At 41.3% G+C, this 12,236-nt stretch overlaps 3 protein-coding genes across 3 annotated transcripts; all 3 read right to left on the minus strand.

Moving 5' to 3' along the window:
• Positions 1–714: 714 nt before the first annotated feature.
• Positions 715–4,474, minus strand: BCR41DRAFT_385400 (hypothetical protein). The gene is made up of 2 exons (XM_022027663.1): positions 4,001–4,474; positions 715–3,903 (listed from the first exon to the last, which is right to left on the minus strand). Exons 1-2 carry the CDS (start codon positions 4,201–4,203, stop codon positions 816–818), a joined length of 3,291 nt encoding a protein of 1,096 aa, XP_021882776.1. The 5' UTR covers positions 4,204–4,474; the 3' UTR covers positions 715–815.
• Positions 4,475–7,628: 3,154 nt separating this feature from the next.
• On the minus strand, positions 7,629–10,976 carry BCR41DRAFT_334677 (P-loop containing nucleoside triphosphate hydrolase protein). Its single transcript, XM_022021946.1, has 6 exons — positions 10,679–10,976; positions 10,400–10,526; positions 9,929–10,215; positions 9,408–9,780; positions 8,283–9,299; positions 7,629–8,167 (listed from the first exon to the last, which is right to left on the minus strand). Exons 1-6 carry the CDS (start codon positions 10,949–10,951, stop codon positions 7,719–7,721), a joined length of 2,526 nt encoding a protein of 841 aa, XP_021882777.1. The 5' UTR covers positions 10,952–10,976; the 3' UTR covers positions 7,629–7,718.
• A 94-nt stretch (positions 10,977–11,070) lies between these two features.
• On the minus strand, positions 11,071–12,132 carry BCR41DRAFT_394780 (Molybdopterin cofactor biosynthesis C domain-containing protein; the record flags this gene model as incomplete). Its single annotated transcript, XM_022028670.1, has 2 exons — positions 11,071–11,889; positions 12,052–12,132. 2 exons carry the CDS (start codon positions 12,130–12,132, stop codon positions 11,071–11,073), a joined length of 900 nt encoding a protein of 299 aa, XP_021882778.1.
• Between the last annotated feature and the right edge of the window lie 104 nt (positions 12,133–12,236).

A 12,236-nucleotide genomic window follows, 5' to 3' on the forward strand; every position in this document is an offset into this window, starting at 1 on the left:
AATTATTAAAGAAAATGTTTCAAGATATACCTTGGGGTGGCCTACACGGTACTACTCTTTATTAAAATAGTCTTTGCCGTGTGTACTACAAGTAATAGTATAATGTTAACTTTTTTTTTTTTTTCTCTCTCAAGATTGTACATTCAACTTTATTAAGGACAGTTTAATGTCCTGGCTCAGAATCAGTGCCTTTGTTTTAACAACAAATTCATACTTTGGGATGTAGACCAGAATGAATGTGTGATCCGAATCTTTGACGCGGATCACACATTGTCTCTGTCAGATTTTAGGGATGAAGGAATAAGGAAGTAAGAGATTTTGAGTTTTTGAATAATTTTTTATTTTTTCTTTGAAACACAACGTGTAACGCGTCAGGCGTCAGGGCAAATGAGGAGAAAAAGCAGTACAGCCCTCTCTTCACAAAAGGATCTCTCCGCTCCTAATGTAAAGGTAGTGACATACACGAACCATTAAAAAAGAGTTGATTATTAGGTTGAATAAAGGAAAATACAAACACATTTTAATATAGTGTCCCTCTGACCTCATTTTCTGTACTTGGATTTACGTGTATAATACTTATTTTTTTTTTTAAAAAATACACCTCTTAGTAGGATTGTTCATTGTCAGTACTTAATACAAATGAATGTTGTGGAAGTGCAGGGAAGAAGGAGAGGCAATATATTAAACATTACTGTTGCGGATTAAATCATTTTTATTTCCTATTAGTAGTGCAAAACCCCATGTAATCCGAGCAATGCCATATTTGTATATACTTGGGTTGAGTATCTCAAATAGAGCCACTTTTCACTTCAATATTACAAGCCCAAAAATAAATTTTTATTTGTCTTGCGCACCTCTGAGAGTGCGAGAGCTCCTTCATTCCCAATTGAGTTGCCGCTCAAGCCCAAGTATTTCAAAGCTTTGTTTGTCTTGAGTGCTTCCGAGAGTGCCAGAGCTCCTTCATTCCCAATTGAGTTGTCGTACAAGTCCAAGTTTGTCAAAGCTTTGTTTGTCTTGAGTGCTTCCGAGAGTGCCAGAGCTCCTTCATTCCCAATTGAGTTGTCGTACAAGTCCAAGTTTGTCAAAGCTTTGTTTGTCTTGAGTGCTTCCGAGAGTGCCAGAGCTCCTTCTTTCTCAATTGAGTTGTGGGACAAGTCCAAGTTTGTCAAAGCTTTGTTTGGCTTGAGTGCCTCTGATAGTGCCAGAGCTCCTTCCTTCCCAATTGAGTTGCCGCTCAAGCCCAAGTATTTCAAAGCTTTGTTTGTCTTGAGTGCTTCCGAGAGTGCCAGAGCTCCTTCTTTTTCAATTGAGTTGCAGGACAAGTCCAAGTTTGTCAAAGCTTTGTTTGTCTTGAGTGCTTCCGAGAGTGCCAGAGCTCCTTCATTCCCAATTGAGTTGTCGTACAAGTCCAAGTTTGTCAAAGCTTTGTTTGTCTTGAGTGCTTCCGAGAGTGCCAGAGCTCCTTCCTTCCCAATTGAGTTGTAGGACAAGTTCAAGTTTGTCAAACCTTTGTTTGTCTTGAGTGCCTCTGATAGTGCCTGAGCTCCTTCATTCCCAATTGAGTTCCATCCAAAATCCAAGTTTGTCAAAGCCTTGTTTGTCTTGAGTGCCTCTGAGAGTGCCTGAGCTCCTTCTTTCTCAATTGAGTTGTTTCTCAAGTCCAAAGTTGTCAGAATCTTGTTTGTCTTGAGTGCCTCTGATAGTGCCTGAGCTCCTTCATTCCCAATTGAGTTGCCGCGCAAGCCCAAGTTTTTCAAAGCTTTGCTTGTCTTGAGTGCTTCCGAGAGTGCCAGAGCTCCTTCCTTCCCAATTGAGTTCCATCTAAAATCCAAGTTTGTCAAAGCTTTGTTTGTCTTGAGTGCTTCCGAGAGTGCCAGAGCTCCTTCTTTTTCAATTGAGTTGTCGTACAAGTCCAAGTTTGTCAAAGCTTTGTTTGTCTTGAGTGCTTCCGAGAGTGCCAGAGCTCCTTCTTTCTCAATTGAGTTGTGGGACAAGTTCAAGTTTGTCAAAGCTTTGTTTGTCTTGAGTGCCTCTGATAGTGCCTGAGCTCCTTCATTCCCAATAAAATTACTTTTCAAGTTCAAAGCTGTCAAAGCCTTGTTTGTCTTGAGTGCCTCTGAGAGTGCCATAACTCCTTGATCCCCAATTGCGTTGTCGTACAAGTCCAAGTTTGTCAAAGCCTTGTTTGTCTTGAGTGCCTCCGAGAGTGCCAGAGCTTCTTCCTTCCCAAAAATATTCCTTCCCAAGTCCAAGTTTGTCAAAGTCTTGTTTGTCTTGAGTGCCTCTGAGAGTGCCAGAACTCCGTCTATTCCAATTGAGTTGCCACATAAGTCCAAAGTAGTCAAGGCCACATCGGTCTTGAGTGAATCTACAAATATTCGGAAATCGCTAGTTCCGATCTTCCGAAGCTTTATCTCAAAGGATAACTCATGAAGATGTGGCGGTTTTCCTCTTGGTAAATTCGAAAACTTAATCAGATCCGAAGATAGTACAATACAGATTGACTTCATTCTGCGAAGTGATATGATGCGAACAAGCATCTCATATCGTGTGGATGCTGAAAGTAGTTTCCTTGTAGTACTTTCTTGAGACCTCCAAAGATCAAGTCGAAGAACCGATACATTCGATACTCTTAGAGCTTTCTCTAATGCTTCAAGGTCTGTCTGGGTCCAATCCCAGAATAATGTGATATCCATCTCGTACACATGTTTTGCATTGGTCAGAGCATTGTAGAATTCTCCTGCTGTGGTTCTGGATCTCAATTTGATAATGACTTTGCCAAGGTGCGAGTCATACTTGCCACCGTTCACCTCCACTACATTTTCAAGCGCTTTTTGTTCACTCTCCCTATATGTCGAGCGGTAATGGTCGACACAAACCCATCTGATATGGCCTGTTTCCGTCGTAATCCTGTACAAATTGCCAAACTGCTTGTCTTCATCTTTGGTTTGAAGGAGTTTGCTCAGTTGACGAAGATCTGCTCCTTCAAGTACCTCAAAGTCATCGATTGTGTTGATGTTCTTCAGAGCCGGGTTTTCTTTAGAGAGCTGCTCCATATACTTAATGGAGTAAGCAATGCCGGCAGCGAGAAGATTTGGGACTGGTGTCAGAGAAGCACCTGAAGGTGTTCCCATTCCCAACTTCAACCATTGCAAAAGGATGATCATGTACTTTCCATACTTTTGAAAGAACTCTGTGCTGCTTCGGATCTCATATCCTTCGTGTCTGGCAAGATGGAGTTGATCCTGAAAGCTCTTATCTGCCTTTGCGGTGTAATCCCCATGTTCGCATAAGAAATGAAGATGGATCTTGTTCCTCAGGATATTCATTGGATCCCACTTGGTACGATCGACAGGTAAAATGATAAACAGTCGAGGAATTGGATACTCGTGCAGCTCAAAGTTCTGGACAAGGATAGCTTCAGCTTTCTTTTGAAGGATGGCAAGTCTGTCGAGTGCTTGTTGCTGCAGGTTAAGAGTCTTCTTCTGCATTTCAAGCATTTCGTCGTCCTTCTCCTTGGCCTCCAACTGCAGTCTATTCACCTCCAACTGCAGTTCAAACATCTTGGCTTGAATTCCAAGTATGTTGTCTTGTAGTGTAAGCATCTTGTCATCTTTCTCTCTGGCCTCCAACAGCAGCCCCCTAAGTTCTTCAAAATGTGAGCTAAAATTCTCGTTGTTATGAAGAGTAAGCGATGAGTTGGCAGGTTGAACAAAGTTTGATAATGACAAAAGAAGATTTTGGAATTCTGGATTTTTCGACTCTCTCAATGTCGGCAAATGGACGGCAGCATTGCTACTGCTGCTGCTATTGCTGTTGTTGTTGCTGTTGCAGGGCTGTGGCACTTCTGTAATGACGTCCAGGATCTTGTCAGGATAGAATGTAATACGCGGGGGCTCGATTCTAATAGGACAAAAAAAAGACGCGTCAAATTGGGTTCCCTCAGTTTTCTATCCATGAGCAATTGACAAGGTACCAATGATAAAACAATATACTGTACCTGTTACCATCGGCATCTGAAAGGAATGGGATGGGATGCTCATTCAGCTTGAAGCGCAGTGCATCCGGAAACACATCTCGAATGTCTTGCAAATGCACAAAGCATGGCGGGCAGTCATTGGTTGCATTGGTAGAAGCAGTTTTAACACAAACTTCTTCAACGATGTTGCCCTTTCGGAATCGTTGGTATTGAAGTTCTGCCATCTCGGTGCTGATTCGAAGGATGAGGGAGGAATGTTGACAAGATGCAAAGACCCCTCCTTCTTTTCTCTGAGCAACAGTTGCATGCACGCAGTCGACCTTTTTCTTTTTATTTTTCAGCTTCGCCACTTGTGGTCCACAGAGTCCACTGGCTATACTTTCATCCAAGAGTACTGCCCTTTTGTGTCTATCGGTTGAAGGCGTGGTGGCATTGTTGTGGATGGAAGTGCTCTTGAATGGCGGTGTAGAGATATGATACCAGACCTTACAATGGTTGCAGACATGATTGAGATAATCAGTGTAGAACTCAACACACATAAAAGCGCACCTTAACGTGAACAACAAAATATCAGCGCATTACACTTCTTCAAAAGACCGCCAAATCCGAAATCGTTACTGGAGAGCCTTCACCGCACCGTGTACCACCCGCCATTCTCAATGACCAAATCAAACTTATTCACAGCCATATGCGCTCATTCGTATGACTCTATATGGAGGCGCTTACATGGTTTAGAGAGTACATGGTTATTGTGGCGAGCCATTGAAACGCAGCATATCATGGCCACTTGGGACGGCTTCTTTTAAAAGCCTTGTTCCAGTGGAAGCACTTAATGTAGACTCAATATATTCTTCAATTTATTTCTACAAGGCGGCAATCATCTCGACCATGGCCCACAGATCTGTCATCAACTGTGTAGCAGCAGCCATGGGAGAGAACCATAGTATGTTCTATGTAACTGCGAGAACTGACAAGGCTCTGGTAAACTATGTTTCAAGGCGTTCTAACAGCTCCTTCTTCATCTTCTTCTTCTTTTCAGTTTAAAGTGCATTGAGCATTTTGACCAAGGGATGATTCAAAAGTTACTAAAGTACAGTGATTGTGAAATGGCTACACTTTACACCCAAATGCTGCTCAATACTCTAGCTATTCTCACCCTTCCAAAGGTTTGCCTCCAGGAGGACAATATGGTCAATATGTTAGTTATGATGTGGCGCACGAAAAGGGGATTCATGAGAAGTTCGAACGCTGCATATCGTTCAAAAGCCCGTGAATCCTTCTCTTTTTTGTTGCGGTTCACTATAAAACTGTGGAACTTCCTATACATTAAGCTGTCCAAGTTGAGATGGTATTTTCGATTAAAGAAATGGTCTTTAAGCTAGCCACAAGAGCAATGCTAATATGGAATCAGAGAATGATATCAACCTGAACAGGATGCCATCTTGGTCCAGTGCCTGCTTAAACTGCACCTATTTTTTTCTTTTGGAATATCGAACGACATAACCATTCGGCACGGCTGGTATTAGTGGACGAGCGGGTACCTTAATCTCCAGTCAAGTTGAGATATTCAGGTCCAACAAAGATCTTCGAGAATCATGTGCCTTCATAGTATTCTGGTGAAGGGTTTTTTATCGTTTGAAGGAATACAGAGGAAGAGATCATTACTATCTGGGATGTCTGATGGAATAAGGTCTATAGTATTGAAGGCTAGCGACCAGGATTTGGCCTAGACACAAGCGATGTATGATTTGAGAATGAGGCTACATATAGCATAAACATTTTCTCTTCTACGAAGCGACAATCTTTAATGGTCAACCTATTCAAAATCGCTCAGGAGGATCGACTTAGATCTTGGAGATAGAAGGGAAAGTGAAAATTCGTGTAGTATTCAATCCAACCAAAGACAAGTTGAATTTGCAGGCTGTAGACAACAGCTTTCTATTCATGTAAGTGGGAAGAAAGGGTTGTACATGTCCCTTTCTGTTGCCGCCTTTATTTTTATTACTTTTCAGAATTCTATTTCGAATACTTTTATTAATATTCTTCTTAAGCATTCAAATATGCTCATTTAAAACATTTTTTCTTTATGGAGGTTTTTTGAGTGAATTAAATGATCCCGACAAAAGAGCTTGATATTAGGGGCAGAGAATTCCTCTAAATGTGCCCATACCCTCCAACCTTTGGTAAAATAACCAAACCTTAATGATATGTCCTCGCTATCCACGGAGTATCTAAACCACTCTGCTTGGAAATAGGCATTTGGATGATTGAATAAACCATGAGTGTTATGAATAATGTGATTCATGAATACATATTTTAACCCCTTCATACATACAGAGCCAGGCCCAATCCAAGAGGATAGAAGAGTCTGGTGGAGAGATGGTGACTGGTAACAGTATCGATTCTCTCTCCCACAGGCCTTCGATTGGTGAAATGACCCAATGCAGGCATTATAAAGCATTCTTATGGCTTGAAGAGTGCCTTAAAGATTCTGGCAGCTGTGTAACCAGACTTCTTGCTCTGATGTGGGAATGGAAAATTACGCTTCTGAACTTCGCCCAATTCCCCAGCTACTTGGCCTCATTAGTGGCAACTCTAATGAAAGCCATCATTTCCAGTCCCACATCAGGAAGTACAGCCCTCCGCTTTTGTATTTCGATGAGCACCAACTACGACCATGAACTTGTGGATGCTACGGGCGATGTATATTTATTCCAGATTAACGGAGCAGCAGTACACAGGATCGGGCCTTTACTGGCTTCAGACAACCAGCCAGCACAGATCTACTACTTTGACCATGAGGATCTCTATAGGCGAAGTCTTACCGGAGCACATCTGATCCACCTCAAAGGGACCAGCTTCGCCGTTGATAATAGTTGGATTGTGTCATACAACCTTTATTTATGAACGAAATACAACGCTCATGTGAATGTGGAGATTTGTTCATCAACCACATCAGTGTATTTATACAAGTGTGTGCAGAAAGAACAAGATCAGGCAAGAGTGATCGTAGCTTCGCGATGAGATCAAGGAATACTGAGATGCACGCTATATTTCTGCGTGTGACTCGATATGGAGAATCTTCGCGTCCAAGATGTTTGACCTATCACACGCTCACAAATGTTCACTGATCATAGACTAGCAAAAGTAATGAATGTTAACGTCTTGATCTGATCCGTGGCAATAAGTTCGCGCCACGTTATGAGGGACTTTATATCGTTGTGAACAAAAGTCCTCATGGTTCTTATATTCTTAAAGATGGTACAGGCACGATCTTGGTCAGCCCAACTAAAGCTTGTGCTTGACGATTTTGAAGACACTAACGCATACGAAGTAAAAAAAATAGTTGATCATCGACAGAGTATCACACCTCTGCATAAATATGAATATGTTGTGAAATGGAAGAACTTTTCTCATGATGAGAATACATGGGAGCCTGAAGAAAACGTTATTGAACGGCAATGCATTACTAATTACTAGGCCAATTACTATGCCTCAAAGACTGCTTCTACTAGTTCTAAACGATCTAATAGTGCTCTCTCAAGATCATCTAACTCTTAGAAGAGTTCACCTTTGAGTTGAGACAAAACTTGTAATTGAAATGAAATGCCAATTTATTTTATTTTTATTTTTTATTTTTACTTTAATGAGATGTAGTTCTATGGAACATGCATGGTGAAGGCAATAAATGGATGTTTTTTTATAAGTGATTAAGGTTGTTGTTGTCATCGTTGTTTTTTCAACGTCTCTTATATTTCTTGGTACTTTTGAAGGCCTTGTTACCGCGTAACTTGCCCAATTTGCCGCTACGACTCTTTCCTTTATCATCTTTTCTATCCTTGCCTCCAAACTTGGATCCTGACCCTCCAAGTTTTTTGACTGCGCCTTGCTTTGATGTATCACCCAAATCTCGACTAAAATCAACATCCTTCTTTTTCTTTTTCTTCTTCTGGTCTTGCGGGGGTTTTGGCCCCGTCTTTTCTGGCGCCAACTTGGGGATCTTGGCAGGCTTGAGTGCTTTCTTTGCTGACTTGATAGATTTTACATGTGAATTTATGTCTTTATGATCCTCTTCGGTCAATTGGAGACGTCTTCTCTTGGCTCTAGACATGCCTGCAAAGCGGTCTCGCTTAGGCTCTTCTTTTGCTTTTCGCTTCTTGGGATCATTTAATGCAGCCTTGCCTGCGTCTATAATATTTTACACAGTAATAATAATGATGAGGAAGCCATGGTAGCGATAGAATAAAAAATTATAAAAAAATAAAAGCCTTTTTTTTTTTTTTTTTTTTTTTTTTTTTTTTACCTGCTGCCTGTTTCTTTTCTTCTGTCGTCTGGAACCATGTCTTGGCAGGCCTGCTGTAGATCTCGCTCTCATGCTTCAACAAGTTATCACTTTTCCTCATCTCCATCTCTGCTTGCCGCAAAGCCTTATCTTCCTTCTCCTCTGCCATAATCTCCTTCACACTCTCAGTCAAGCCCTCTACACGCTCACGATAGCGCGTAATGACATCTTGAGGGATCACACGATGCTTCAACAACTTCTTATCTGCATTCTTGATTGCCATTTTTAATAGCTTGCGATCGTTCTCTCCTGCAAGTGTGACAGCACGACCATTTCTTCCTGCACGGGCTGTACGACCCACACGATGTTGATAGATGGCATAATTTTGGGGCATATTAAAGTTGATGACCGTATCAATTCCTTTGATATCCAAACCACGGGACGCTAGATCTGTTGCCAACAAAAAGTCCACGCGCTCATCCCTAAATTCTTCTAGTGCTGCTAAACGTTGCTCCTGTGTCAAGTTTCCGTGCAATTCTGCGGCTCGTAGGCCCATCAGGCCAAAAATGATCTTCATTTGATGAGCTGCAGCTTTGGATCTAAAGAAGATGATGACACGATGCTTAAATGTACGTGAACATAATGCTAACAGTACTGCAGGTCGATCTTCCTCACGATGTTGACGGATACGGACAAATTCCTGTGTCAATCGAGCAGCGGTTGCATTACTGGAGTCAATCTGAAGACGAACTGGTCGATTGAGCGACATACGAATCAATTCATCCACATTATCGGTCATTGTGGCCGAAAATAACATGGTCTGGCGGGATTGTGGACAAGCCTTGACAATCTCTGTCAACTCAGCTGAGAAACCGTCTTCCAACATACGATCGGCTTCATCCATAATCAAAATGTCGATATGATCCAATGTAAATGAGCGTGAGTTAAGAATATGATCGATTAAACGACCAGGTGTAGCAATCAAGACGTCAGGACGGGTACGAAGTTGCATCTCCTGAGAATTACGAGACAAACCACCTATTTATGAATGTTTCAAAAAAAACATATATGTATAAAAAACATGTTAGTTTCTAATACTTGGGGAAAAAGAAAATTCAAAAACATCCTGAGAAATACAAGTCTTACCAACACAGAGTCCAAAAGTTATATCTGTAAAGCTAGCAAGCTTTTGGGCAACGCTGTGACATTGAATGGCCAACTCACGAGTTGGACAAAGAATCAAGACTCGAGAAGTAGGGGTTTGTCTGGATCTGTACATCAAACGTTCCAGCACTGGGACAATGAAGGCAGCTGTCTTTCCTGAACCAGTGACTGCACCACCACAAATATCTTTACCCATCAATGCCACAGGAATGGTCCTTGCTTGAATTTGAGTAGGTTGGACAAATCCGACTTGTGCTAATCCTTTCAAAATTGGACGTGAGAGATTCATTGTCGCGAACGTCTCTGCAACTTCAACAGGGGTATCTGACTCTGGTGCAAAATATGCTTTCTTGCGCTAATTCGTTATCAGCAAAAAAAAAAAAAAAAAAAAAAAAAAGGAAATTAGTTTTCCCTTCGCTTGTTTGTCATGTCGCTTGTTTGTCATGTTGAGTGAATGGACAGATTTGAAGCTTTCGTCTTGACCAAAAATTACTGATACTAACCTCTTTCTCAAACTCTGTTTCTTCTTTCTCGTCATCACTATCACTTTCTTCTTCTGATTCCTCCTCTTCTGATTCTGAGTCTGACCCTGACTCTGCTTCTGATCCTTCGCTTTCATCCTCGAATTCAGCTTCTTCAGCCTCTTCATCTTCCAATCCTGCATCTTCATCGCGTCCAGCACCAAAGCCTTCTTCTTCATCTTCATCATCATCTTCTTCGCCAAATTCAATGCCTTCCATGTCATCATTTCCTTCCTCATCTTCGTCCGAATCAGGTGCCTCTTGAAATTCTATGATATGATATAGTGTTTATGTACATTATAATCAAAATAAATAAAAAAAGAGAGTAATATTGTTAAAAAATGTGCTTTGATAGTCAATTTCTTCAAAACGGAACAAATAGTTGCAAAGTAGTGACAACATGAGCAATGGATTTGTAGAGATCAAGGCAAAAAAAAAAAAAAAAAAAATTACCACTCTCATCATCTTCATGAACCTCCTTCTCTTCTTCAATAGGTTTTACAACCTTTCCAGACTTCTTGGCTTTGACCTGTGCTCGTTTCCTTGCAATTATATCATCTAGACTCATTCCGGGTTGCATCTGTATAAAGTAAGAGGAGGTAAAAAAAAGAAACAATTGATATGTTTAAATCAAACTCCATCAATTAGACCCTTGGAGATGAGAAACTCCCCTCCTCTTCTCATCCTTGTGATTGATAAATAGTAATTAATATTTATAAAAAGAAGGGTTACCTCATCCTGTGCTCGGAGAGCTGCTCGAGCTGCTGTAAAGTCCCAATCATGATGTGCGCCCATATGTCCACCTCCATCAGCATCAAATGAAAAGGTTGGATCGAGATCGCCTGTGTCTTTCTTAAAGTTATTTCCGTTTTTTTTACCCTTGGCTCCTTTCTTTTTATTAGTCTTCTTTGTGACAACTTCATCCTCCTGGTCAAGTTCCTCTTCGTCCAAGAAGGGGACTGACTCATCGTCGTCATCAATTGTCATTACAAAGTCGCTCGACATGTTGTTACTGAAATGAAGGGGGAGCAGAAGGAGTTGTCTTTTCTTTTTTTTTTTTACTGTTAGTAAATATTGTTTATTGTGACTGTCTATTGACACCGCAATTTCATTTAAGGGCGGTATCAAATTCCATAACCTTTTCGGTCTTGACCCTTTTGTTGATGCTTGTAGACACCGCTCTTGCCGCCTGTCTTCTCCAGGACTTTGATCTCGCCTATGACCATATCCTTTCCTACAGCCTTGCACATATCAAATACTGTCAGAGCCGCCACTGTCGCCCCTGTCAATGCCTCCATTTCCACCCCTGTATTACCCATACACGCCACCTTGCTTTCGATCTCTACTCGACCACCTCTTAATCCGTGCTTGTCTACATTATTACTACTATAACTACTACTATTTCTCCTGCTCTTGCCACTATCCATATCAGTATGGTTAGTGTCGTCAATATCTTCCACCAACTTCAGTTCTACAGACACATGAGTCAACAGCAATGGGTGACATAGAGGTATAAGATTTGATGTTTGCTTAGCTGCTTGAATCCCCGCAATCTGGGCCACAGTCAGAACATCTCCCTTTTTATGTCCATTACGCTTCAATAGATCAAATGCAATTGCTGGTAACCAAATCGATGATACTGCAGTTGCAGTTCTATGAGTCGCAGGCTTGTCCGTCACTGATACCATCGACGCCTTTCCCGTCTCTGGATCTGTATGCGTCAACTGAGGTTCAACTCCAGATTGAGTTTGATTTGCGGAAGAAGAGGAAGAAGAAGAGGAAGAGGAAGAAGTGAAGGGAGGAGTACTAAAAGAAGAAACGGATGTGTGGAAAGTACGAGTGCAATTGTGTACTGATCTAAGCCCATTTAAACTCAAAGCCATCAATGCAGATTCAGATCCAGATTGAACAATAGTCTTTCCAGATCTGATATTCCTTGATGTCTACGGTAGATAGTATTTGAAGTATAAAAGGAGGGTGTAAGCCAATCAGTCAAGGCCGTTATACTTCCAAGAACGGGGTTAATATGGGCTTATTAATGCGTGTAAAAAAAAAAAAAAAAAAAAAAAAAGAACGGTGCTTGCTCAAGTATAGTTCTGACGTACCTGTGATAGTAATTGTTGGGCTAATTCATTGGAATAAGCCCCATTGAATGGAATCCGGATGAGCATGCGCAGGCAGACCATGTTTGCGAATGAAAGTAAGAAATGAGTCAGGCAAAGAGTAAAGGGATTAGCTTTAATCTATGAGCAGACGTGGCTGGGTGAGCACAAAAAAAGTGGAGCCTTGT

Source organism: Lobosporangium transversale (genome assembly GCF_002105155.1).
Source record: "Lobosporangium transversale strain NRRL 3116 chromosome Unknown BCR41scaffold_12, whole genome shotgun sequence".
Classification (NCBI taxonomy): domain Eukaryota; kingdom Fungi; phylum Mortierellomycota; class Mortierellomycetes; order Mortierellales; family Mortierellaceae; genus Lobosporangium; species Lobosporangium transversale.

What these genes read in the sequence shown, in the direction of transcription:
- BCR41DRAFT_334677 (XM_022021946.1), bottom strand. Translation starts at nt 10,951, where the DNA reads ATGTCGAGCGACTTTGTAATGACAATTGATGACGACGATGAGTCAGTC. An exon ending in CTCTCCGAGCACAGGATGAG is followed by an intron (nt 10,527 to 10,678) that starts GTAACCCTTCTT and finishes TACTTTATACAG; the next exon opens with ATGCAACCCGGAATGAGTCT. An exon ending in TCATGAAGATGATGAGAGTG is followed by an intron (nt 10,216 to 10,399) that starts GTAATTTTTTTT and finishes ATCATATCATAG; the next exon opens with AATTTCAAGAGGCACCTGAT.
- BCR41DRAFT_385400 (XM_022027663.1), bottom strand. Translation starts at nt 4,203, where the DNA reads ATGGCAGAACTTCAATACCAACGATTCCGAAAGGGCAACATCGTTGAA. An exon ending in TCAGATGCCGATGGTAACAG is followed by an intron (nt 3,904 to 4,000) that starts GTACAGTATATT and finishes TTGTCCTATTAG; the next exon opens with AATCGAGCCCCCGCGTATTA.